At 36.8% G+C, this 27,549-nt stretch overlaps 1 protein-coding gene across 3 annotated transcripts; it reads left to right on the forward strand.

The window, feature by feature from the left end:
• The first annotated feature begins 987 nt into the window (after positions 1–987).
• PHF6 (PHD finger protein 6) lies at positions 988–27,549 on the forward strand. Of its 3 annotated transcripts, none has more exons than XM_067304023.1 (11): positions 988–1,173; positions 6,304–6,483; positions 6,678–6,779; positions 9,754–9,887; positions 10,172–10,215; positions 19,751–19,917; positions 20,096–20,239; positions 21,483–21,587; positions 22,413–22,546; positions 23,121–23,250; positions 23,543–27,549. In XM_067304023.1, the coding sequence occupies exons 2-10, from the start codon at positions 6,346–6,348 to the stop codon at positions 23,248–23,250; spliced, it is 1,098 nt and encodes a 365-aa protein (XP_067160124.1). In that variant the 5' UTR covers positions 988–1,173; positions 6,304–6,345; the 3' UTR covers positions 23,543–27,549. The 3 variants fall into 3 exon arrangements, with proteins under 3 accessions (XP_067160124.1, XP_067160126.1, XP_067160125.1); XM_067304025.1 differs by having other exon boundaries at positions 19,754–19,917; XM_067304024.1 differs by lacking the exon at positions 988–1,173 and adding an exon at positions 5,650–5,895.

Consider the following 27,549-nt stretch of genomic DNA (forward strand, 5'->3'; position numbering starts at 1 on the left):
GCATATGATTAGAGCTATTGTGGAAATAGGCAGTGCAGTGATAATTTTCTCTTTTGAGACTGTTTTTAATATACAGCATTACACAGGGATTTGTTTAGATCACTATTGGCTCCAGCAGTTTCTTTTCACCTCTGTACCTCAGCTTTTTTCCACACTTGCCTCTCTTACCACCTGTTGTCCTGCTCAGTTCATTTTTCATTTCAGTCCTACCTCTGTCTTAAAAGTGCTCTAACCTAGCCAACATCCCCCCCACCCCTTTCCCAAACACAGATACCAGCCAAATACTGGCTTATACCCTTTCCTGCCTCATTTTATCCAGAAGCCCTCGGGCTGAGGCCTTGCTCTGCTGCCTCAGTACAACGTTTAGCCCAGCCAGGCCCTTCTGTGGTGGCCAAAGTGCTACCATAGCGGCTGTGACCAATAAGCTGTGGCTAGAGCCCTGGTTTCTTTTCCCCTCGCACTGCAAGTCCGAGGCCGGTGTGGGCTCGCAGTTGGCGGCCAGGGAAACCGTGCCTCTTCTCGCTTCCTCCCCAGGAGCCGAGCCGAGCCGGGCTGGCAGCCGCCCCCGCCGCCCCATGGCGGCCCCTCAGCGACGGAGAGCCGTGCGCCTGCGCACGCGCCAGCCCTCAGCGCCGCTGCCCTTCCTTTCCCGCCTTGAGACTCTCTGCGCCGGCGCGTCGCCGCGCGCCTGGGGCTAACTGCGCCGGCGCAGTCTCAGCGGCACCCCTCCCAGCTCTAACGGCTGCAGGAGCGAGCTGCGCACGCGCAGATTCGCCCCGCCCCGCCTCCTTCCGTTTCCCCGTTCCCCTCGCCTCACGGCCTCGCGGAAAGAAGGGGGGAGGGCAGAGGCGCGCGCTGGCGCGCGTGCGCAGAAGGCCGCAGGGCCCGGCGTGCTCCCGCCGCGCCGCCTCGCGCGCCAATCGGGCGCCGCCCCGCAGCGTCGCGGCGTCGCGGCCCGAGCGTGCCGTGCGTGCGTGCGTGCGTGCGTCGGCCCGTGCGTGCGTGCGTGCTTGCGCTCGGCGGCGGCGGCGGCGGCGGCGGCGGCGCAGCGTCCCCTGCCCCGAATGAAAGGGAAGGTCCCGGCGAGCGAGCGGCCGTGAGCGACCGGCGGTGACGGGGGGTGGGGGTGTCCCCGAGCTGCTCCTCTCCCCGGCGCCCCGCCCGCCCGCACGGGTGAGTGACTGAGTGACCGGCCGAGCGCCCAGCCGCCTCTTTGCCGCGCGCCCGGGGCAGGCACGGCTCCCCCGGCCCGCCCGCCCCCCGCCGCTCTCCGGCCGGGCCGCGCGCCCTGCCCTCCCGCCACCGGGCTGCCTGGGCCGGGGCGAGCCCTCCGCCCGCCCCCGGGAGGGTCCCGGCGCCCCGCGCTGCCTCTTCAGGGGGCCCCCGCCCCCTCCCCCCCGGTGCCGTTACCCGCCTCCCCGCGAGCGGCGGGCAGCGGCTCGCTCCGCCCGCCTCGGCCCGCTCCCTCCTTCCCTGGAGGATCCGCCCCCCCTTGTCTGCGAGTCCCGTTTCCCCCAAAATGTGGCGAGGAAGGGGGGCATCGCCCTCCCCGGGGAGGCCCGCGTCCCGCCGAGCCCCCCTGGGTAGGCCTTCCGCCGGGGGAGGGTGTCGGGCCCCGCCGGTGCCTGCGGCGGGCCCCTGCCCGGCCTCCTGCGAGGGAAATCGCGGCAGCCTCTCCCCAAAGCGGTGCCGTGCCTCATCGATCCCCCCTGGGGAGGTGAGCATCGGAGATGCCTTTATCGGATCATCTCCCGCTCCCCGTGGGAGTATGTAAACTTTCCTGAAGATCGGTCTGCACTGCCTGCCAGATCTTCCTTACCTCAGGCTCTTTTTGTGTAATTTTGAGTTACTCTATTGTTTAGACTTTCCAGGGTTGTTCCCCCCCCCGCCCCCTTTGGTTCTCTTTTTCTAGGGAAGTTGCATGGAAAAGCCCCCATCTCGCTTTTCTAGCGACTGTAGGATACTGAACGTGACTCTTGGCTAAGGTTTCCATGGGACTCATCACTTTGGGTTCTCAGCTACAGGCGTGTACAGGATCTTGGTTCCTTCTCCCTAGAGTCACCACCCCCCTACCCCCAAATAATGTCCCCCAAAATAGGTGATTAACTCTAGGGAGTATAAAGCACTTGAAAGTTTCTTGAACAGAGAACCTGGAATCTCTAGTCATCTTGAAAAATATCTATGTAAATATTTTCTGTAGGTTTTCCTGTCAGTGTCCAAACCACTTTGTTAACACATTTAAGGATTTTTTTTTTTAAGTTTGTAGATTTCTTTTGGGGGGTTTATTTGGATGTCCCGAGATTTTCTTGACATAAAAATTTAAGTCCTAAATATTTTTTTTAATATAATTCTGTAATCATATAGGCCACATCAAAACAAACTTTGTCAGAAAGTATAGCCTTTAGATCACTGTCCTTTGCTAGAAGTACAAACTTGGGCTTAACTTCTATAAACAAACTGTAACTCTTGAAACATAGTCCAGTGATAAACAGAAATAAGAATCCAGGTTACTTTCCCTTCCTTGGTGCTGAACAATGTCTCTTATACTAAGGAGCGTCCTTCTTTGCCTGAGAGTCCTTGAACTTGCAGTTTTTCTTTGCATTTCCAAAATTTACTGCCTAGCACTCAGTAAAATCAAAATACAGTAAAACAATTGTGAGTACAGTAAAATGTGCTGCTTTTAAGATAAAATAAAGATATACTAGGGAAAGGACTGTGTTGAATACTTTAATTGACATTAAGAAATATAAATGCAAATGAGCCAAAAATTTTGAGTGAAAAAATCACTGAATGAGTGTCGTCTCCTGTTATTTTAAGGTAGGTATAACCTCCCATTTTTAGACCAAGCACATGGAACATGTATTTATATGTAATAAAATACCTGCTTTGTAGTACACGTGTTTTGTTTTGATAGAGATAATGCCTAATCTTTCTAGTCAGTGATTCCATAGTACATCCCTTTCAGTGAACCAGTCTACAAAACTTTTTTTCTCACAAAGCTGATATGCAAGATTTCTGTCAAGAATGTATTTAAACACTGTTTTAAAAATCCCATTTATTGATTAGCTTTTTAAACATGGAAAACAGAAATATTAAGATGTTTTTAAGTGGTACTGTTTTCTCATTCTTGTGAAATGTAGCTTGATATGTAGCAAACTGGATTAGTTGCTCTTAGATTTTACTCTAGTGATGAAAACAAGATTTTGAGTGTTTACCTTCAGAATTCTGGGTCTGTGATACAGCTGCATATCTTGGTTCATCTTTCTCAGAAAACAGGTATTTTTAAAGGGACAGGGTAAGATGTGTATTTCAGCACAAAGAAAGGTGGTCCCAGTTATATCAGAATGTTTTCTGATATTTATGAGAAATCAAACATAATTTAGAGATAGGTTTCTGAATAAAATAGTTTGAAATGTTTTCTGATACTCAATTTTTTCTGCAGTCTTTAGAAATATATAAATAATGCTTAGCGATACGGAAAAGACAAATGCAAAGAGCACAGTATTGGAAAGAAAACTTTTAGATATCCCTTTAAAGTGTTTTCAGAGTAAATATTCTGGCAAGAAGAATGTGTGTTTCCTTTCTGGCCTCCTCTGGTGTTTTTTGGTTTGTTTGTAGTTTGAATATTTTTCAAGTGTTAAATTATTTATAATTGAATAATTATTTCAAAACAATTTTTGCTAATTTAATTTTTTCATTACAACATCAACATCTGTGCATCATCAAGTAAATCTTAGCATTATTTTTAACCTTAATGTGAGCCTTAAAAAATCTAATTATGCAAAAGTATTTCAAGAAGTGAGGTTATGTCAGATGTACGTGCTATAATGATGTACTTTCTCATGTGTCTGTTCAAGTGCACTGTCAGGCATGAGGCTGAAGACAGTTGACTGCAGTCAACTATGATAAGATTCTTTATAATCTTGTTTCTTGCAGAGTTATTGTTCTTATAAGTCAAAGATGAAATGAGGAACTTCTTAAATTTTTTATGTGTTTTATAAATTATTTTCATTTTCTAAAATATGAATTTGCTAAGGATAGCTGTTTTTATAGTAGCCACAAAAGTCTGGAACAGCTGTATCCAGTATTTCTTATTATGGGAAAAGATTCCTATTAAGTCAGTAGAAGCTGTGCATATATGTTCAAGGAAATCCCTCATCTTCCTGTTAAGAGCTATTATCTTTGCTGTCAAAATAGTGATAATATAATCTGAATATCAAACAGAAATAGTTTATGGAAGGAATGCACTTTTAATACAGGTAGACCCAAATCAGTGTGTGGTTGTGTGTGTATATATATATGTATATGTATCAAATTACCTGTATCACAGAACTTCTTGAATTTTAAATCATTCATTTTGAATCATTTAAATCATAAATCAAACCCATCACTGTGTGATTTATCTTGTTGTGATTTATGGTATTGAATGTCTGAAAACAAGAAATCTTTTTGTGTTATTCTTTCCTACTGTTCTTTTGTATTTTTTTTTCCTGCTTCCAAATCTTTTTTAAGTGTTAAAAAATTAAAGAACATTTGAAAGTATGTTTCCTTCTTTCTAAAACCAATCCTTTTTACTCAAAAAGGATTACAGGATTGTCTTATTTTGTTTTTTCTTTAGAAGAATACAGTAGAGTAATTCTTTTGTGTTTAATACTTAAGGACTCTCTATTGCCACTGCAAAAGGGTGTGACTACTTTATCCAGATTGGCACATTTTTTGTGCAAATCAGCAAGATCTGAAATCTATGCATTCTTCTTATGAGTATGCGTCATCAGCTAGTAAACTGCTCTGAGGTGATAAAAGAAAGTGAATGAAGCTGTTGATAAAGCAAAGGCAATAGATATGGGACAGACACTTACCTTTTGATGTATGAATTTTGTAGCTAACTTAGCAAGACAAACACTTAAAAATTCAGTCTGTTAAAATCTATGAAAACAGTAGAGAGAATTTTAAAGGATTGTTAATGAAAGTGTGTCAGCAGAAGCTTAACATTGCTCTGCTTTCTGTTATAAAAATAGTGATATTTGTGTTATGAGAGTCTGACTGTGCTTAGAAGCAGGCAGATTTGACTTTGCAAATTTCAAAAAACAGTCATGCCTTTTCATGCAAATAAGCCATTGTAATGCAATCCAGATGTATTGCACCTCTGCTTTTCAAGAGAAATATCAGACTATATGGTGGCTTTTCTAATTTAGATGAGAGTCTACTGTAGGCAAAGGTGGAGGAGGCTATTTTTATTGCATTGTGGTCTATTTTGTGTGACAGTAAGGCTCATATCTCTAAAGTAAAAAGCTGTAAGCAAATCTGTTTGAAGAAGGCAGTATTTGTTATATAGACTAGGTTGTGTTTGTATAGTATTTTTTGAGAGCTGTAGGAACAAATGAACACAAACTACTCAATATTGCTCCAGGAAGCATAGACACACTGCAAGTTCAAAAATGAAAATACCTAGCAAGTGCATATCTTATTACTGGGTCGGGGACTTCAGTGTTACATTTTAATATGCTGCTGATAATACATTAAAAGTATGTGATTCATATTGAGTTTAATCTTCATTTACTTAGATGAGAATAGCAGCTGTCAGGCACTTACTACTAGTATGATATTGCTAAATCAGCTATAGGTCTTGAAAACATTTCCATTGCAGCATGTTAGTCATAGATCCTTCTAAAATTTTGTTCATAACACTGCTTGACTAGCCACAGCGTTATCTGTGTAATACCTAAAATGGTAACGTTTTATCTTTTCATCTCATGGGGTAGTTGCTCATCTGCAGTATTACTTTATGAGCTTTCAAATTCAAAACCTGTTCTAGATGCTAAGCTGGACTCTTGGGTTTTTCTTTGGTTTTGTTTTTGAAGAAGTTCAGTAGCTTGGATTTTACTGCATGCAGAGGTAATACATTTTCTACACATTGCTTTGCTGTAATAAGTAGTTATAGGAATGGGATGAAAGCAATGCAGTAAGATTTTCCCACAGAGTCCTAATGATTGCTGTAGTTGTTATATTTTCCATTTATTTCTTCCTGTTTCCCTCTCTAAGTTTTATATTAGTGTTTGAAGTTTTATATCAGTGTTCAAACTTTTTGCCTAAAAGGCTAATACTGCCTGCTGATACAATTTCATTAAGATTTGGGAAAATACTGCCTCTGCTGGGTGCATGTTTATTTGGGTATATTGTACTAGTGTAAACAGGTAAAGAGGGAGAGAGCATTTTTAATAACCTATATTATATTTATAAAATTGTAAATTAAATTGCCTTTTGCTGATGTTGACATGCTGATTGCACCTTTTGTTTCTGTAGCATTGAGAGGATTGAGGTGGCATTCTAAGATCACTTAAAATCATGACAAGCTCAGTTGGACAGAAAAAAGTCTCTTCAAGACAAAGGAAGTGTGGTTTTTGTAGATCTAATAAAGATAATGAATGTGGACAATTATTGATGTCAGAAAACCAGAAGGTGGCAGCACATCACAAGTGTATGGTAAGTAACCCATAGGAAAAAGGAGATGGATGTAGTGAACTACTATAAGGCTACCAACGAATGAAAAATTCAGCCAGTTGTGGCATTGGCATAAATGATTAACCGCTCTTATTTGAAATGTTTCTGGTTTTCAAATATGTAAATATTCTACATTACTTATACCCTTAAAATAAATTTTGTTTTTATGATTTTAGCTGTTTTCATCTGCACTGGTGTCTTCACACACTGATAATGAGAGTCTTGGTGGATTCTCTATTGAAGATATTCAGAAAGAAATAAAAAGAGGCACTAAACTGGTAAGTCTCTGTTTTTGGCCCTGGAAAATGGAAGACAATATTTTCTTCTAAAAAGTTTGCCATGAAGTTGTTCAGTGTATAATGGTATCTTTTAAAAAAAAGTATTGCGTTTGCTCTAAGCTAATGGAGAACTTACGGATGTTGAAGTAAAATTGGTTTAAAACTGAACTGTTGTTCCTTTAAATGGGCTGCATATAAAAAAATCCAGCATCTCCTAAATGTTTCTAATCCAGTAATTTCTATTTACTATTTTCTGCTAGATTTCAGAATGAACCCCACATTCTAGGACCTAGCGAAGGTAACACTGGACCTTTAGCAGTACTTGGCTTTGCTGCCAAACTCTGGCTTTAACTACCAAAAATACTTTTATTGCTTCCTTTTATATCAATTTAAGATAGGACTCTGTGAATACAGACATCTTATGAGTCTTACAATGCTAGTTACAGCTCCACCAAATTTGTGAGAATTGAGCAGCAGTGACTGTATTAAGTGTTTACTGGTTCTTGGACTAAGAGTAGCCCTAAATATAACTATATAACTACAATTATATAATAATAGTCCAGTATTTTGTACAGTATTTTGTTTGAATCTTTTTCCATACATGAAGCTTGATTGGCTCTGCTTACCTGAAGTATAAAGAAAAAACTGTTCACACGTCGTTCAGTTTGTGCTTGGAAACTCACAACAAACATGGTAGCAGATGGAACTACTCAAATAAATACAGATGATACTTGGGTCTCTTAAACGGTTTTTGAAAGTTATTGATTTTTATGTCATTGGTGGTTTCTTTCTTTGTGTTTCTGAATCTTTTTTGTGTTCTTCCTCTGATGCCACAGAGAAACTCACTAGCTGTAGGTGTTAGCTTTAACTGGATCCAGGTTTTGTGTAAAAAGCTGAACAATTTAATAGATTGGCAGTCCTGAGATGTTTCCTGTTTAGAGGGAATTTACAGGATAATTTTAGATCTTAATTTAGGTCTGTTCTTTTATGTGGGAACACACTGAGCAAAAAGCTCAGCTTTCAGTGTGGTGTACCAGCTTAAGTAGTTATACCGATAGGTTGTACTAAACTTGTCTGCTGACAGATTTTTACATAGCTTCCCTCCTTTAGTAGGTGCTGCTGCTCACCAAGTATGCACTGAAAATTGAGGCTTGTTCTGTAGATTGAAGTGATAATGGCTGATATGTAGAACATTTCTGATGTTAGTAGGTTTCTGGCCGAGAAAAGTTGGTGGGTTCGAACCTTAATAGGCCAGTAATAACTTGTTAAATCTAAACATTTGGGAATGCAGTCCATTCAGATCATTATTATTTCTGTTAGCTGTGCATGTGTTTTTTGTTGTTGTTTTTTAAGAGCTTATCTATTTTGCAGCTTGTCAGACTTCACATATACCTGATATACCTTGAGAATTAATTAATCTCTTGACAGTGACTATTTGGAGGGTGGGACTTGTGCCAGTGTGATAAATATTTTCTTACTACTGGGAAACATAGACCACTAAATTAGTATAAAAATTCTTGTGGTCTGTTTCATTCACACAGATGCATCTTGGTGTTCATGAAGATAAAGTTTCCTCCTTTTAGTCAATTCTGTGTTTAAAAATAATGAATTACTGACTAAAATTGAATGGATTGATATAATTTCAACCCTGGTCTTTTATAAGGAGCTTTAATCAGCCATTATTATATATTAAATCCACAATGTATAACAAAATTGTGGGATGAAATAGTCATCCAAATTAGATAAGAGCTAGGAAACTGTATGTAACTACACCATTTCTGAGTTTGCAGAGGAGTAAACAGAGATGATCCAAGGCTTTGACCCTTTTACTATTTAGTTAACTTTATTAAAATTGAAAAATGGAATAAATGCTGTATTATAGAACTTTAGTGTTACATTTATTTGAGATATTTGAGACTAATGAGAAGAATTTGCCTAAGCTAGGGAGTCAAATAATGTGATGGGCAGAAAGCTTATTCCACAGAAGGATATGTAGGGAATATCTTGCATTGTACATTTATGCTTAGGGGGTTGGAATTAAGTGTAATCTTTTAAGGGCGGGGAGGGTAGAAGGGGAGATACAAACACAAAGCTCCGTTTGTCTTTGGAGGGGAGTTTGGGAAATGCTGAGATTTGGGGGTAATATATCTGTAGAGAAAAACTTTGTGATGATATCTGTATTTCATGTTCTAATACAGTGTGAGAAGGGCAGTGAACAATTTAGAAGCATGATAGATGGTATATACTAAACAAGAAAGCGAGTCTAGTATGAGAAGGATACATTCTTAGGAAAGAAGAGTAGAGCAACAGGTTCCCATTTAACCTTTTCTGTAATATAAGTATAAAAGTGAAATTGAATATAATTGAAAGAAATTCATTGTATTTAACAAATATTTCACTGAATTCAGTCCTTTGGAAATAATTTAAAGAAATAGCTATGGAAAAAGGAGGGAAAGTTAGCTGCTGAGGCTAAGATAAATTTGCAGATTGTCAGTATTTCTGACTCTGCAAGGTTCATTGCCAACAGGAGGTCCTTTTTCTCTCATACTTTCATAATGCAATTCAGAATTAATGAGGTACAGTTTGTGATTTCAACTCTTCTGAAATGGCTGGCACAAACAGACCGTCCGTGGGGGCAGGATATTTAGGTGAACAGCTATGTCGCTTCCATCAAACATGTCATATTACACAAAAGTAAATTACTTATTTTCTTCTTTGAATGATAATTAAGGTATGATGATTATTGTGCTGTTGCATAATTGCAGCAAATATCTCCTTGCTTTTCAAATTTATGAAGAAAAACACCAGAAAGCAGGAAGAGTGGGAGAAAGATGGTATGTTACTCAACATAAGTAACAGTACTCCTGTTCATAACTCCATTTGTTTTGATACCTGGAGCGGTAACTATGTTATTTTTAAATACAGAAGTATTAAAGCAGCAGTAACAGGAATTGTGGTTTCTCTTTCTTCGCAGATGTGCTCCCTATGCCATTGTCCTGGAGCAACCATTGGCTGTGATGTGAAAACATGCCACAAGACATATCACTACTACTGTGCTTTGCATGATAAAGCTCAGATCAGAGAGAAACCCTCACAAGGCATTTACATGTAACTATTACTTATTTACTGTATTTCTTTTTGTATTTATATTTCACATTCTTTGTAAAAACACCTTTGGAATCTAAAAAAAAAAATCTGTGTTGCAAAACAATTCTAATGATCATGTCATTCAATATAGTGATGTGCTAGAAAAGCGCATTTTCACTGCAAGATTTGTATATCAGTGAGTCTTACAAGTGGGAGAAAAATGTACTGGCATTTAAATTTAAAAGATGAGTAAATAACTTGTGAATCGTGACTGACTTGACAGTTTTCAACTACTTTGTTTATAGGATTTTATGTCGAAAACACAAGAAAACTACGCATAACTCTGAAGGTAAAATTATTCAATATAAACTTTTCCCATTGTAGAAAGATACTTTGATTAAATTTAATTTTTCTGGAAAATATAAATGTTTTCAGTAAAAATTAGAACTACTTTTTTTTCAGAAATAATGAGTTTGGAAGCCCATCTGATTTCTGTATTTTCTCTAAAAATTATTGATAGAGGTGGAGAAAAACCCAAAACCTAAATTTTGGGATGTTCTAAAGATTTGATATTCTGTCAGAACAAAGGCTGGTAGAAGTAATGCATTTCCTTCTGGGAAGAAGCAGGCTTATATTTGCAGTTAAATATTCACATCTAAAATGCATTAATTTTGTCAGGTAACAGCTATTTTTTTGCCATTTTTAACATTACTACACATTCACCACTTTTTTGAACTATTATATACATTTTAACTCTCCAATTAAGAGGGATCCAATATTAAATACAAGGGTTTATGATTAGATCACTCATATATTTTTGATAAACAAAAAGAGCTGTATGCATACATTAATGAAGCTGTGCCTCTCTGCAGAGGAGAGTAGTGAAATGTGCGAGAAGTGATATGCCGCAGAAGTAGATAAATTGTGTGGTCTGTTAAAATTCCAAACTAGTTGTGCAACTGTGTGTTTGTGCGGGTTTTTTTTGTCCTTTTTCCTACTATATCTGAGTTTGGATAAATGAACAGTTGTTTAACTTTGCCTTATTTCCAACTGAAATTTCATCATAAATTGGAGTGGTGAGGAGTACATTACTGTTTCTTTTAGTGAAGACTAAATTTCATAAGTTATTTTTTCTGTCTTTCTGTCAAATATATGCTTGAGGTAATATATTATTTACTTATTTATGCTACTGATAGTAGATCTACTGATGGTAAGGTTTGGATTTTACTTCAATGTTCAAAAAGATACGAAGGAAGTAGAAAATACCAAGTGAAAAAAATTTTTTAATCTATTTAGTTATACTTAAATATTGTGGTGTGCTTTGTGTACAACATTCTCTGTTCTGATTTTACTATCACTAGCTTTAAACAAGCAAAGCAGTACAGATGTTATATTCTCCAAAGAGTAAAATAGGGCTACATTATCTTGTAGTTTGGGGCTTTGTCTTTGGTTTTGGTTTTGGTTTGTTTCTAAGCAGAAACAGAATATGGAAGGACACTTGAGTCCAGAGAAAGAGATGTGAACTCTTTAACTGTTACTTAGACGTAATATCATATTCACAAATGGCTCAGTGTTTGACGTCTATGGAAAAAAAGCCTCTAATTCTGTATGGAGCTTACTGCCAATAGACTTCTGTTTCTGCATAGACTTCCTTGCAGGATCTGAGTTTGTGCTTTTCTGTAAGTGTTTACATCAACCATTACTACCAATTCTACAACATCATTCTCTAATAACAGAGGCTTTTAAATTTTATGTGACATCTGTCTGAAAGGACGTGGGAAAAATCACTACAAAAGCATAGTGGCTTTTTTCCTAAAAGTCACTGATGACGGTTTTTTTTAAACACTAAATCAGAGTCATTCAAAGAGACTCTCAGACTAAGGGGAAGAAAAGAAGGAAGAAATAACATCAGCCAAAAAAAACAACAGAAGCCAAAGAACTCAATAGTATCTTATTTAATGTTTAATTTTGCACTCAATTTTATTTAAAATATTTGGTTCCGTGGCACTTTACATTTTTGTAAATCTGTGCAGTTATACTACAAATTTCAGTTTTCTAGTTTTGTTTAATATTTGCCTGAGACTTTAACCCAATGCTCTTTCCCAAATAATGCGTTCTCTTTTTTAGTCCATGCAGTTTAGGGAACCTACTATACTATAGCCATAGAATATCATTATTTACAATCGTGGATTTGGTAATGCCAGAGGCTGAGGCTCTTTTATGTTAGACCTCCATTCTATTAAAAAGGAAAAATACGTATTGTATCTCTCTTGTGGAAATGACTTAATAGCATTGTATAGCAATGGTGTTTGGCTACATTGAATACTAATTACCTTTGAAGATAGAAGTTATGTCTATAAAGGAAAAGATAAAGGATGGTTTTCGGAGTTTAAGAAGGGATTTTGGAGGGTTCATTCCGTAATATTCAAATGCTAAAGTTTGCTTAGTGAAATGGTAACTGGAAGGTGTGGGATAGGAAGATAGGTCAGAAAAGATTTGTGTATGCATTTTACTGGCTTGCTTCTTGTGGAAAATGTGAGTATCAAAGAGGAATGTAAATGTGAAAGGATGGTGGTGTATCAAACCAGAAAAGACCTGCAGAAAAGAGTGAACAGAATAGCCAAGGCTACTAGACACTAACGTAGCAGCTTTTTTTCCTCTTTTGTTTTTGGATATTCATGAATCCTTGCTCTCAGTAGTGTTTTTGTGCCAAAATAGTTAAAGCTAATCTGTGGTACATCACTCAATGTAGATCACAGAGGCGCTAGAATTGTCAGCCCTTTTTGAAGGAAACTTACTGCTTCTCTTCTGGGATGCTGGGTTTTTTTTCCTTGGTCTGTTTGGAACATCTGTATTTTTATCTTTTGTTCTCTGTATCTGAATTTAATTGTTGCAGTCCAAATTTTTTTTATTACATCATTTCTGTTAGTGGATGGTAGAAGAATTTTTAAGTGCGTGTGGTTTGCTGCAGTCTAGAACTTTTCTGTTGACAGTACTGCCACATAATATTGGGACTCTTTCCTTCCCTTCCCTAGAAAACGGGTGCTTTTTTTGCATCCTTGTTCAAATCTGAGATCTGGCTAGTGTACCTTTCGTTAGAAGTTCTAGTTAACAAAAAAAAAGGCAAAAAACTCTATAACCATTTAATAAGTGGTGAGGAAAATTTCCTGAAACTGCACAGAGAATTGGTTGAAGGACCTACGTTGGAATTAGTTACCCAGTTAAAACCTAATAAAAAGGACCTCTTAAATGTTGTTGCTCTCATGAAGTTCAAATGGAGAAAATGCATCAGACTAAGTATCTCCCTACTCATCAAGACAAAATTAATGAGTGATAGGAGTTCATGTCCTTTTAATTGACAGGAGCTGCTGAAGTATCTACTGTTTTCTTTGAATATAAAAATATGACTTGGTGGCATGGTAGTCAGCTCTTACACTCATTCTCTGTTTCAGCAGATAGTAATTTTTTTCTAATTTATCTGTATGGCCTAGCTTTCAGGTGACATAGAATATCAAAGGGAATTGCATTTCTCCTGTTTGTTCCATTGTGTATATACGTATTTCAGACTAATTCTAATGTGCTGTGTTCCCACTAACTAGAAAAAGAACAGTAAAAGTGAGGTACTCTAACACTTTGTACTAGGCTGTGGCTGTTAACAAATTTGAAGACTCCTGTTCAGAGGAGTGGACTGAGTTGTTGAAAGTTTGATGTCTAGATGTCTTGCTGCTTACAAAGCTAACTGAAAATCATCTGACCTGAACTTCAAGTAATAGTTTAATTCATAATCTAAGCAAGCCCTCTAAATTTTCAGTACCTAACAGGTTACAGGCATTGGTACTAGTGCCTTGAGACTACCACAGCTTTCTATTAGTTTAATTACTATTCATTTTGGTACAATATTGTGTATTCTTTTTGAAGAGTAGAGTATTGTTTAATTAAGATTTTGGAGCTATTTATTGGAATTTATTCCAATGTATTGGAAATAATTGTTGCAAAAATATAAATTTTGGTATTCTTCAGTTCCTTGCAGGCGGGGCTGCCCTGTCCTTTCTGTATTTACACCTAACTGAGCTGATCAGGAATAGTTTAATGTAAGCTAAGATAGGAATATGACATCTTATTGTTCTGTTACATCTGTTACATAGTAACATAATGAAGAATAATGAAGACGGCCATATGACTGTATCTATTGTTAATGTTTAAAACAGATGCTTGGGAACTGTGGGGTCAGAAAATAAAGGGTCCATAATTCCTGTTGCAGTTGTACTCAAAGCCCCAGGGAACTATCTTTCCATAATGGAAATAAGAATGTTCCCCTTCTCAGCATTCTTTTTATCTTATTCTTCAGAGCAAACATGAAATTTGTGCTTCTCATGTTGCTCAGTAATTTGAGTCAGGATAATATTTCTCTGGAAGACCTATTTAGAGATGCTGCACTCTGTATCAAACCAATTACTTTTTCAAAGCTCTGTTTAAGCCAGAGGTTGGCAGGAAAAACATCCACAACACATTGACATTATGATTAGGCAACATCCTGATTCATCTTAGGATGCTTTAATCAGTGTTTCTTCATAGTTGCATTTTCTTTAACACTGTTCTCATCATAGGTTTGCCTAACATTGTATGCACTAATGCAGTCAGGTGTAAAAGTTCCCGTAACATCACAGTTCTGTCGTTTGACTTCTCCTGGTGGATGGTTGCAAATTCTTTCTAGGCTCCGCTAACTCAGAGCCTTCCTGTTGTCTGTCTGCTGGAAAGTGCTGCCCTGAATAGGGCATCCAGTACAGTGTTAGGACAGAAACAGTTGCTGCAGTCAGTAAGTTAGTAACCTTGTATGCAGTCCATTACAGACTAAATAGGTATTTTGAGGAAGCATCACAATGGCGTTTTCTTAAGGAAAAACACACAGCTAAAGGAAAAGAAAGAAATCTAGAAGTAATGTGGTCAGTGGCTTATACTATCTGAGGAGCTGCCTTGTGCTGTTTAAATTATAATTCTGCTTCCTACCTAGGCAAGACGTTATCCAAATAGTAACTTGGTCAGCTAACTCAAAAGATTTATCAGACCACTAGTCATAAGCTCTCTGATTATGCAGGTAAAATAAATGTTTTGATTCTCTTTGGTCTTTGCCAACAATTATTTTCTTTAAAAAGCATTTGGATTGTATGATTATGAAGGACTATTTCATTCATTTTCCATGTTAAGTGCACTTAACTAAAGAAATAATCCCAAGTACTTTGTACTATAGATACTATTCAGTCAAAAATAGCTTTTGTACAAGGGTCATCAGTTTCTTGAGATGTCTGGTACTTTTGAAAGCATATTAGTAATTGGACCTACGGGGTGGTTTAACTTTTTCCTCTCTGCTCTTACTTTCTCTATTTTAGATATGTTTCATGTAACTTAGTTTTTTCCATTTTCAAAAAAGAAAAGGAAAATCTAAAAAATACATTCAGAATTTTCATCTTTAATTTCACATAGCTTTCTGATGTAAGCTGCTGTTTCATGATCTGTTTACCTGATTCTGTATTTGTTTGCAACTGTTTTTATGCAGATCTCTGATTCTTATTACTGCTTATAAATGCATTCACATTTTCATTATTGACTGCCAGAGCAGTAAGGTTTTTAGGTTTTATGCCATTTCTTTTTGATTTAAAATAATTATGTTGCCACGTGTGGTTCATTTTTTTCAGTCATATTTTAAGGACATCTTACTTTAACATGCTGAAGTGCTTTTTTTCTTTCTCTGTTAAATTCCATTTCTCTTCTAAAATTCTAGTAAGGTTGATTTTGTTCTTTGTAATTTTTAGAGATTCTCTTTTATTCCAAATGCACTGTAAAAACTTTACAAATTATGTGGGTTTTTTAGATTTACATAACATGTCTAAGCCACTTCCACATTCTACATTTTGGCTTCTTTTTATGTATAGTCCTACTTGCAAATATATTTTGCCAATCAGTTTTGGTTATTATCTTCCTCATACAGACTTAAGCTCCTTTGCTTCTGGTTCACTTTGCCCATTGTTTAAGGTAATGCAGGAGGTAGATACAGCGAGCAATATAAGCCTTTATTTTACACATCCTCTTTTTATTTGTTGTTTCACTACCTTTAAATCTTTGTATTACTTTGCTTTAACTTAGCTTTTGGAAAAAGGCGATTCCGTGTATATTTGAAGCTGATGCAATAAAAAAAAATGGATTGGTGGTATCTCAACCTCTTCTGTGCCAAGAGTTATTTTTAAACAGCAAGAGATCTTGACATCCTTTTTCCTTCTAGTTATGATAGAAATAGAATTTTTAGATTTCTCTCTGAAGCTGGGGTCTCCCAGTTAACAGTTTATATCATACAAAATTTTGCTCATCTTCTTTCGTGGTACTTTGTACTGCTCATAGATTTGTAAAATGCAAATGTGAGGCTTGTTGTTGCTCATCTTTCTGCTCCTCTGAATTTACTGTATCATGTTCCTAGGTGCTTTTGAAAATGTAGAATGTCTCCTCTTGATTTGCCCCCCACACCTTTACGAGAGTGCATTGCATATTAAGCTTGCTTTTTTAGATACAGCATTTAGGCACTTTTGAAGAAAGCTCATAAGATGCCTCCTTTGAAGAGTTTAGATAAAAGTATATTGAGAATATCGTGGTGATTTTAAAAACCAATGAAGTAAATGGGATATGGGATGGGGCAGGTGAAGAATACTTAGGTAACCTCAGGGGATTCAGAGTATGGGTGGTATCCATGATAAAACTTCATCTGGTCAGGGAGGAGTTGAACAACTTTTTGTGTTTTCCTTAGTTCAAGCTGACATGAGAAGTTGGAAACACTCAACCATCAGATGCCAGGGAAACAGGGTAAGCTTGGCAGTGGGTTTGAGGGGAGGGATAGGGCACAAACCAAATTGTATATTAAATAGCAAAGACCACCCAAGGCAGGTGCGTTTTAAACCTGGTTACAGTCTCTTTCTTCCTGTACTGTTACACTAGTTCACAGTGCTGTTAAAAAAGAGAAACTTCAATGTTTTGAGATATCAGTCTTGCAGATAGGTATAGTAGTGCAGATCCTCACATCTCGGTGGTGTTAATCTGTAGGTCCATGTCACTTGTAGTCTGAAGACCTAAATCTGCAAGGAGTTTTATTTACTTTCATGAAAGGGTGGTGTAGCATCTAGATTTCAGTGAACTCTGAACTTTAATGGAAGTACTAGTTTTGAGGACAGAAAAGGGGTCCTTCTTTGAGGAAAGCTGTGTAATCTTGATGCTTTTTTATCTTACGCTGAAACTGTCTTTAAAAAGTGTAGTCTATTTACTTTTTAAATCTTAAATATTCTAGCAATTATAGAGTAAAAAGAGCACTTAAGAACTTACTCTATAAGGAGGCTGTGACATTTCTTATGAAAAATTGGCTTTCCTGACATGTTGATTTTTTGCGATTATGATTTATTTTCAGCTTTGAAAGTGTGGCTGCAGAAAGTTCAGGATATGCTTTAATGTTATTTAGAAAATAAGGGTGGACTAAGGTAGAAAGCATTATGGTTGACAGAATCGGTGAGGAACTTTAGGAAAAAAAGTAAGGAGTGTAGGTGAATGGACCACAGTATGCTTCATTAAATGTAGTAGGCATATCCATGGAATGATTTGGGAAAGAATATTTTTAACTTCTCACATACTGATGTTATTTAAAGGGTCACCAATTTAATAGTCACTTTTTTTTTTTAAACTACATGAGCCATCTCTGATTTCTGTAAATGTAAAAGTAGAGACAAAGATTGGAAGATTGTTAATACATTAGAGGAAAACTCATGTATATGATGAGAGACAAGATGAAATAGAATTACTTTATTTGAAAGACCTTTTCAAGTTATGGTAAAATTTGCTATATATGATCTGAGAGGTATGATACCTAAGTTACGTAATCTTGTTTGGGGAATTTAGCAAGTTACGTTAAATAATTAGGTTAGATAGTAAATTACGAGAAGAAAATGTAAAATGTATTTTTTCACTAGATAATCCATGTCATTGTGTATCTTATTTTTTCAGAGTAAGATAAATGATGGTGCTCTTGTCATCTAATTAGGAAACACTGGTGTATATATATTGCTGCATAGTAATGTTGTGGTAGATAGACTTCTGTATTTTAGTAGAGACTTGAGAAAATGTGTCTATGGCTGATGAATTTGGCAGTATAACCCAAAATAATTTGCAGATTTGTATAAATTTCTTAGCTTCTCAAATTTTTGCCTCTTTCTAACCATACAACTGGTAATACTTTGGGGGAATTGTATTTCAGTATAACCTGTCGTGATGCATTTGGATTAGTTTTCTCTCCTTCAATAATAAATATGCAAGAAGATGTAGTTCTTTCAGGGATTACCAACAGATATGATAGACTAAGCTTAATAGGATGCACTTGTATGCCAAGGCCTCAGGCCTGTGGTTCATTTATCTTCTACTAAATGTTGATGGCAGTGGAATATATTCAAGGCTGTGATTTCACTTTTGTGCAGTTGATTCACTGTTGATCCTGAGGTTATAATAAATGTGATTTGATTTTTATGTGATACTATAGATAATGAAAAGACAATAAATCTCAGTGAAGCAGCTTTAGTCTCAAAACAAGATGTCCTGCCTGGATATTCAGACCAAGATATCATGGTGATAAGTGCCCTAGCAAGGCTATAATAATAATAGAACTGTTAAATGGCTTATTAATATAAGAAGTAGATGGTCCAGATCTTCGGATCAGTATATCCATTCATTTGGGGGCTCATGTTGATATTTGTGGTTTGGATTTTGAGAAGTAATTTCTTTGGCAGTGTGTGTGGATGTTTCCTTAAACAGGTCCACTGAAATATCTTTGCAATTTATGTGTGTGTGTGTGTTTTTTTTGTTTGTTTGTTTTTAACATATTAAAAGAAGAAAAAGACTATTCGTGTGAGCAGTTGTTGATAAGGAAAGTTGTTAGCAACTGAATACAGCAGAGCTGGTTATTCAGTATTGAATGTCAGTTCATTGGATCATAGTGGAAACAACCTTGAGAAGTTTGCATAGTTGGTCTGTATTAACTGCGTAGTTTTGAGTAATCAAAAGGACAGACTAGACTACTGGACTACAGCACTATGTAGCAATTCAGCAATTGGGCTGGCATTTTCAAAGGAATTTATCAGACCTGTTTGGTATATCTGCATTAAAACTATACATACCTATATTCATAATGGGCTATAAATACTTGTAGGCCTTTTATCTGTGATATTGTCAATGTCAAAAAAGCATAATTTTTCAGTAAACTGACTGCTGTCTTTACCTGTAGATGTAAAAATATGCTGTCACTAAAATGAAACTGTAGATTTGTTTCACAAAGGCAAAATATATTTGTTTTAAAACTTAATGTTATAGCCAAAATGAGTGAATTTTTTTGTAAGTGAAAAGATGCTGGTTAATAAAATAAGGAGAGAGGGACTGTTTAGAAACACTGGCGTAACATCAAGTGCAATTTACATTGAGGGAATGCACCTTAATAATAAATAAATAGAAGCTCATTTCATTGTAGAAGACTTGTTTTGTTTTGTTTCAGTGTAGTATAAATGAGACTTATTTCCAGTGGAGATGAATATATGTATCTGAGGACACTTTTTGGCACTGTAAGAAGTTATAAGAAATGTTAAACCTGTTGTGTATGGTTATATTATTAAGATGCAAAATTGAGTGATATGTAAATAAAAGAAATAATGTTTTCAGGATCTGCAGTTGCATGTTTGTAATAAATGGAAAGAATTACTATTTTTATTTCTGAGCAAAATGCAGAAAATAGTTTTCTCTTGTCTGTTTTTTTCTTTGTTTTGTGTAAATTTTTGAGAATGTTATTTGATGATGTTTTCTAACTTCTAAAGCAGATTTAGAAGAAAGTATCAATGAACATGAGTTGGAGCCTTCACCTCCCAAAGGAAAAAGGAGGGGTCGTAAGGGAAAGCCAAGAAAAACAAATTTAAAAGGGCAAACAGAAGACACTAGATCCACGTCCTCACATGGCACAGACGAAATAGAAAGCAGTTCCTATGTAAGCAGTAAATATGCTAAACTTCTTAGAAGAAAGAATTGCATATATCTTCTCTGCAATTAAGATTTTTATTAAAATTTGCATTTGTCTGAGCCTCCAGCTGGTGGCCACAGGCTTTTAAAATTACAGCCTTATTTGTAACCCAGCAGTATATTTTAGTAAATTGTTTTTCTTTCAGAGAGACAGGTCTCCCCACAGAAGCAGCCCCAGTGATACAAAACCTAAATGTGGATTCTGTCATGCAGGTGAAGAAGAAAATGAAGCTAGAGGAAAGCTTCATATATTTAATGCCAAAAAGGCTGCAGCGCACTATAAGTGCATGGTAAGTAAAAGTATTGTTGTTAATCAGTCTATTATGTGCATTTTCTCTGAATTGCTTTTTTAGATTTTAATACAATACCCTCACATGTAATTATGCATTAATATAGTCTGTGTGCTGATGATCTCTTTTAGTGCTGTGAAGTGAGCAATTCATTTATTTTCACTGCAGGCAGTATGGATGAAAGTTGACTACGTGCTAAGAGATGGAATTAGTTCAGAGACTCTTTAGCTTATTAAAAATGCTCCCTTAGCATCTAAATGCATACACAATATTTAAAAAGGAAAGCACAAACTAAAAGAATCCACTCCAAAAATGAAATACTAATATCTTTACTCCACAGGCGTTCAGACAAAATCCAGGAGGAATCAATGAACTTCATTAATTTTCTGATCAGTGGATTCAGGCTGTGGCAGTCAAGTAGAGAGTAGGAAATGGAAGTTCTGGAAACCCTTTGCCTTTAGATGGTCATATTTAGAGAACTGTTAGCCTGAAAAAAATCTGTGGTTTTCAATGAACATGAGTAGATAGTGCTCTCTTTCACATAATTAATTCTATGGATGAGGTAGGGCTTTAAAGAACAAACTTGGTAGTTTCTGTTGTACCTCAAAATGAGTAAGTAGTCCTGGCAATCTGTGGAATATTAATATAAGTGTCTTCCTATGGTTAGCCTCACTAAACAGAGCTGGTGCATGGCCAGCAGCCTGGGAGCCTTAGAGTGTTCTTAGCCATTTTGTGTGCCTGAGCTTCAGTTTTAAGACAGATTAAGCTTAATATACAAGGATGCTGATGATAGTGGTAAGTATTATGTGCTCCGTTGTCATCTCTGTGGGCTCTTTAGGGATGTTGATATGGGCTGTGCCCTGAAGCTTGAATTATGTATATGGCACAGGGAAGGAAATGCAATAGACCCAAAAAGTTCAGTGGCATAATTGATGACATTACTCATTTATTAGTTGGTATATTTATCATTGTGGTCAATTTTTGTCTACTGCTTTGTCTTTTAAAATACATCTCTCCAAGGCAACGGATGTAATTAAGCTGGTCAGGTGAGTATCAGAAGGAATATTCATCACACTAATCCACTCTGTTAGCATGTTTTTTTTTCCTAGTTTACTGATAAAGCACAGCCTGTCTGAGATAACTGAGTACTGAACATCCCCTTCTGTGACCTCTGCACAGAAAGCTTTTTGTAATCGCATGTTGGTGACCTTCTGAAACTATTTTGGACTTGCTTGTTTTACAGTTGTTCTCTTCTGGCACTGTCCAGCTAACAACAACATCAAGGGCAGAGTTTGGTGATTTTGATATTAAAACTGTACTTCAAGAAATCAAGAGAGGAAAAAGAATGGTATGTATCTGCAGTGTGTGATGAACGCGTTATTGATTCTGCTAAGATAGCTATAGTTCTGCCTCCTTTCCTTTTGTGCACCAATCCTTTTCATTTGTTTCTTAACACAAAATTTAAATGTATTGTTAATTTTGGAGTAGGTAGCCAGATAGGAATCATCTTAAAAATTAGTGGTGGTTGGGCATGTGATATTTAGTTTTTTTTATGATGCTGTACATTGTAAATTATTATTAGCCTTCCTGTAACTATAAGAGAATAACAGCTTTGTATCCTATGTTAAAAAATCATACTGCATAAAACTACAAACAAACTTAGAGAATAACTTTCTGCAAATTGCTTGTTTCAAACTGCTTTGACATTTTAACATGAAAAAGTATGTGAGGCCCCCAGAGACGGGCGTGTTGGTAAAATGTCACACTATATTTTATTAAAATTCAAGATTTTTTTTCAGTGGTAAGAGATTTAAGAAAAAAAAAAACTTAATGATACTGTTCCCTGAAAAAATTAATCTAGGATTCTTAGTATGTGAAAATACTAACTTCAGGAGCAATAAAATATTGCTTTGAAATGTGATGATGTGTGCAATCATGTAGCTATTTTTAATGTGATGGACATGTAAACCCTAGTCTTTGTTCTTTAATAGATTAGTATTATATGGTGTCTGTTTTACAATACCTTTGGTTAACTTTTTATTGCCTGATGATCTGTCAGATAAATTACTGTGTTCCGAAAGGGTAACCATAAACATGATGAACATTAAACTGAATATTTAGAGACAAGAGATTGAAAGGCTGAACAGTGCAATTCTCCTCTTTCCCCTAACAGAAATGCACACTTTGCAGCCAGCCTGGTGCTACTATTGGGTGTGAAATTAAAGCCTGCATCAAAACATACCATTACCACTGTGGAGTAGAAGACAAAGCTAAATACATTGAGAATATGTCACGAGGAATTTATAAGTAAGGACCTATGTAATTCTTGAGTGTGTCCTGACATTTTTTTCTGCCTAACTTGACTAGTCAAGTGTATTATAAAAAAAATAATACTATTCCAGTTAAAATATTTTTAAATAACTGTTGAAAATGAATCAAATTATATTTTCCCCCTTGATTAATCTGTAATTTACACTGCTGAGACCCCACGTAATCTACATTATGATTCCTCCATATAGATGCATTTTGTAGCTTATTTTGTTCTTTTGGACTCCAGAACTGTCCATTACCTGCTTGCTCAACTGCTGCCCGCTGTTAGTGACCTGGCTGCAGCTGAGGTTGCCAGTGGTGGTGTGCCCACAAGAGGGCATTCTCGGAGCAAAGTAGTAGTAGTTCTCGAAAACCGGAATTATCAGCTTTGATGTTCTGTTGGCTAGTCTTTACTTTAACCTTGTTTTCTTTCTCATTTTAACTGATGTTTGAATAAAACCCATGAATGAGTTAAGAGTTACCTGTAGAACATCACAAAACTAATTGAGAAGAGAGTTTGTTTTGAAGATATTTTCAGTAGAAATCCTCACTTTTTCTTCTATTGTTTTAGACTCTATTGTAAAAACCATAGTGGAAATGATGAAAGAGATGAAGAGGATGAAGAAAGAGAAAGCAAAAGCCGTGGAAAATCAGGCACTGACCATAATGACATTCCTCAGCAGCAGCTCAATGGAAATTAGGTATGGAAGTTTCTCCTGACAGATCTGTTACTGAGACTGAAACGCAATATACGTTTAATGTAGTTTATTGCAGTAAAGTATTTAAATCTAGTGTATGCAGATAAGTACTTTTTATTGGCATACTGTAGAAAAATGGGGAGGATTTGTTGTTTTTTAAATCCAGCTGACTTTGTAACAGTGTAAGAAGGGAGGCCCTCATTTCTTTCGCTAAATATAGATGTAATGTCAGAGCTGCTAAATGCTTTTCTGTATGATTTTAAATTTACTGTTGTTTTCATCATTTTTTAAACAGGTTCAAGGGACAGAGTTATAGAACTGGGAATGGCTAAGACATCATAACTACTAATTCTTTTAAATCGTTTTCTAAAATCAGAAAAGGGTTAGTAACTTTTTACTACCCTACTCTGTTAGAAATTTCATTGAACTGCCTGAAACGTTCATGTGTGTGAGCCTTCAGTAAGTGGCAGAGTTTTACATGTCAATATTATGTAGTTTGTAGTCTGCAGTGTCTGGAAAAAAAGAAACACTATATAAATGATATGTAATATGTACAGTGTCAAAAGTTAAGGCAGACATTGAAATGAAGTAAGATCTATATTTCTGGACTGAATAAAAACCTTAAGATTTGGAATGTGTAAGTTGTTTAGTGGATTCATGCAATGAGGGAAGGTCTTAGCTAGTTTAATTAACAACATGGACAAGTTCATGGTGGCAACAAGCTGGTACTTTGTGAATTTTACATTTTCTTCATATACAAGTTATGGAGGCTATACATGGGAAAGCCGCTCTCTGTTTTTGCTTGCAAAGCACACAGTAGAAAAGGACTCGGTGTGCACCGAAGCACGCTTGAACATTTCAGGTTGTTCCTGTTGTGATTGCTCATTCCGCCCAGCCTTGTTTGCGGGAGACTTACTCGAGCAGCTGTTGGTTCTGAGCTGTGAGCTGTAGAACTCATGCCAAAGGGCTGTAGTTCATTCTTTCCCCAACAACCCACCTCTTTCTGTGTCCCTGATTTACCAAGAACACTTCACTGAGTGTGATTAAAAGCTTATTATACAAATGTTCGGACTCTGCAACCCAATCTCTCTTACTTCAGAGTTACAGTGCTAACTCGCTATGGAATTTAGCCACCATATCTGACGTCCATACCTCAAGTGTTCTGTGTTGTGTGGAACACTTCATGTTTTGTCCAGAATATGCATAGAGGTCCCATATTCTGTAAGAAGAATGAGGAAACAGCCTTTGTTCCTAGATTGGTATTTATTTTTTAATCTTATGACCACTATATGAGAAACTTTGCTTATCATTTTTATTGTTTTAGTGATTTTTTTCTTTCTTTCTTTCTTTCTGTCAAATCAGCAATCATGTCATGGAATTCTACTTGCTGGAGTTTGATGCTCCACTAGGGAATAATCAGATCTAGTTTATACCAAACTGAACAGGTCAGTCCTCTGACTGCTTTCAAAACACCTTGGCATTTCTAATGGCTATTAGCTTCTCAATTGGTCTGTTAAAGCGCATTCTCAGACTTACCTTAAATAAAACCAAAAAAATGAGCCTAGTCCACAAGTTTGTCTGTTGCTATCACATCACATTGTTTGTTTAGGGTTTTGACTTGTTTAATTCTGAACTCCCAACAAAACTTCTAGATTTGAAGGAACGAAACGAGCAAAATACAATGATTTAACTATAATCTGCTACAGTTCTTCTGTGATGGGTATTGCAAAAACAGTTCATTTGTAACATGAGTTTCTGTAGCGTTTTTTACTTGTATTTTTTAAAGATTTAACGTGTGTCATTGTCTTCTTATGCATTCCCTTAATGTCTTGAGGGACTCAATTACTGTATATTAGAGTTTCTAACATTTTACTTGTTAGAATTCAATCTGTTTGCTTTCCTGGGGAATAATGCAGTTTTGGAAAGAAATACTGCTGTGTACAGAAAATATTCAGTTACTGCTCTAAACATGATGCCATTGATCATTTTTATTTTGTATTTGTAACTTTCAAAATTAAAAGTGTGACTTGAATTGCAATGACAGATCGATTATTGAAATTGTCTATCAAGGTGTTTATTTCTTCTAGAATATGAACATTTTTCAGCCACTCAGAACAGTTTTAGAATGCAAAATAACATCTTTCAATGTTGAAATTGCTTCTAGGTTTTGTGCCTCAGACATGGCTCTCCCATGGAATAAAGGCACTTTGCAGCTACTGTATTTTTAACTAAGATTGGATGACAGATACATGGGGTAGATCTGCCAGCATACTAATTGTATTTGAGACTGAGCTCTAAATCATATTGTCAGTTGCTTAATATGTTATTCAGTCTAATTCATCTGATGTGAAATAATGTATGCCGTTCCATGCCACTAAGAACCAGGACAGCACTTTACCTTTGGGTAGCAGAAGACTAAGTGGCTGGTTTACCTGTTACCTCTCTGTGCTGATATGGCCTGACTAAACTGTCATTAATTAATGGGAACTGAAAGTCAAAAGCAAAGATCTTTTTGTTTTGAGCCTCAAATTTGTCATAACTGACTTCAACTTGTCATGTATGCTGGGTAAAAGTGCCTTACAATGTAAAAATTGTATTTATATGTTCCCAAGTAGCATCACCTGCTGGGGAGTAATTCTGTTGTGGTGTTAATATTTAGAAGAAATGTACCTCAGCAGTGTATTTACTGTACATCTCTTATGTCCTTAATTGTAGTTTTAAAAAGCATGACAATGTATGATAGGTATACAACATTTACATCATTTTTTTAAAGACTAAATACTGCCATTGCTGTCTTTTTATGCCTATTTTAGCTTGGAATTTCAGACTGTCCGGGTTTTTTTGGTTTTTGTTTGTTTTCTTTTTCTTTTTTTTAAAGCAGTGTAATCTTTGCAAGCATATATTGAAGGTTATTCTGGAGCATCTACTGCCTTCCCAGAAGTGTTAGAAGTAATGAAAGTGCTCTGTAGGTGAAATAGGTATGTTTAAATTAGCTAGTTAAATTAATACAGTCTGTTTGTTCCTGGGATTTCTTTTTTAATCGGCACCTTCTGCTTTCATCTCACAATCGGAAAACTACCTTGATTTTAAGAGAACTTGTCATATGAAACTGATTTCACTTTTTTTGCCTTTGGGCTTTTTTTTTTTTCTCTCACAAGAGTAGTATGTCCTGTTTAAAGACTCCTGGAACCCTCTGATAATGGAGGTCTCTCCCCAACTCACTGTGTCGCTATATTACCAAGAAAGGACTGTACCAAGAAAGGACAGGCATCAGAAGGGTGCTGTTCAAATTACATGAGGGTCCAGCTGGTGTCGTGCCAGAGTCCAAAGGCGTGATCAAACACAGCAGTAAGCTGTGCTGTTTCGCAGAAGAGTAGAAGGCGCAGTTCAGTACCACCATCTGTGCTGCTAGCTAGATGGATGAAATAGATGAGGTGTCCAAAAGGTGTGCTCATTCAGCAGATGTTGATCCACAGGAGCTTCTGTGATAAGGCTCTAGTAGGAGTTACACCAGCTTGACTCCTGGAGGGCAGCAATAAGTCCATCACTTACACTCCACAAAGTCTGATCTTCACGTACAAAGAGCTGTGCTGATATAGGAAAGTATGATTATACTGAATCTGGCCCTGAATTTCTGCTATTAATGGACAAGAAATGTAATATAAAGGAATAGAGCTTGCTGCTTATTGCTGCCTGTATGAAGAATAACTTTATGTTAAACCAGAGCAGAAGATCGAGTGATAGCTCTTTGAAATATCAAACTTATCTGGCAGGTGATAATCAGTGCATTCCAAAAAAGATTAATATGCTGAATCAGATTGACAATAAAATTAATCTTCATTAGATGAAACTAATCTTCAAAGAGAACTGAAAGTATGTGATAGCAAATAGTACCTCTTCTTCCATGTCATCAGAAACAGAACTGTATTAGTGATGGAGGTTAAAAAACTGAACACAGCTCTTAATTTATATATACTTGTTGAAGCAGTTTCTATATATGCATATGTATGCACATTTGTTAGCAGTGACATCTCAACCCTTAAAGGATCCTGGAGAACTGTAGCTTGTCAAAAAGCACTCAGGTTAGGCTAACATCTGCAGCTTTTGCTCTAGCATACATTACATTAGGTGTAAAGACAAGGAATGTATAAAAGAGGGTAAATGCATTCCTATCTACAATGTTATGTATATTTTGTTCCTGTTATATTGGCTTTACTTCCAAAGTTGTAGTTTGCAGTATTAGTTTCTTTTTATTGGTATCCTTGCATATATATATATTCAATAAATGAGTTATGAATTTCA

This window comes from Apteryx mantelli, chromosome 13 (assembly GCF_036417845.1).
Source record: "Apteryx mantelli isolate bAptMan1 chromosome 13, bAptMan1.hap1, whole genome shotgun sequence".
Taxonomy (NCBI): Eukaryota; Metazoa; Chordata; class Aves; order Apterygiformes; family Apterygidae; genus Apteryx; species Apteryx mantelli.

Coding starts and splice junctions, on each gene's coding strand:
- PHF6 (XM_067304023.1), top strand. CDS start 6,346: ATGACAAGCTCAGTTGGACAGAAAAAAGTCTCTTCAAGACAAAGGAAG. Junction 6,484..6,677: donor CAGCACATCACAAGTGTATG/GTAAGTAACCCA, acceptor TTATGATTTTAG/CTGTTTTCATCTGCACTGGT. Junction 6,780..9,753: donor TAAAAAGAGGCACTAAACTG/GTAAGTCTCTGT, acceptor CTTTCTTCGCAG/ATGTGCTCCCTATGCCATTG.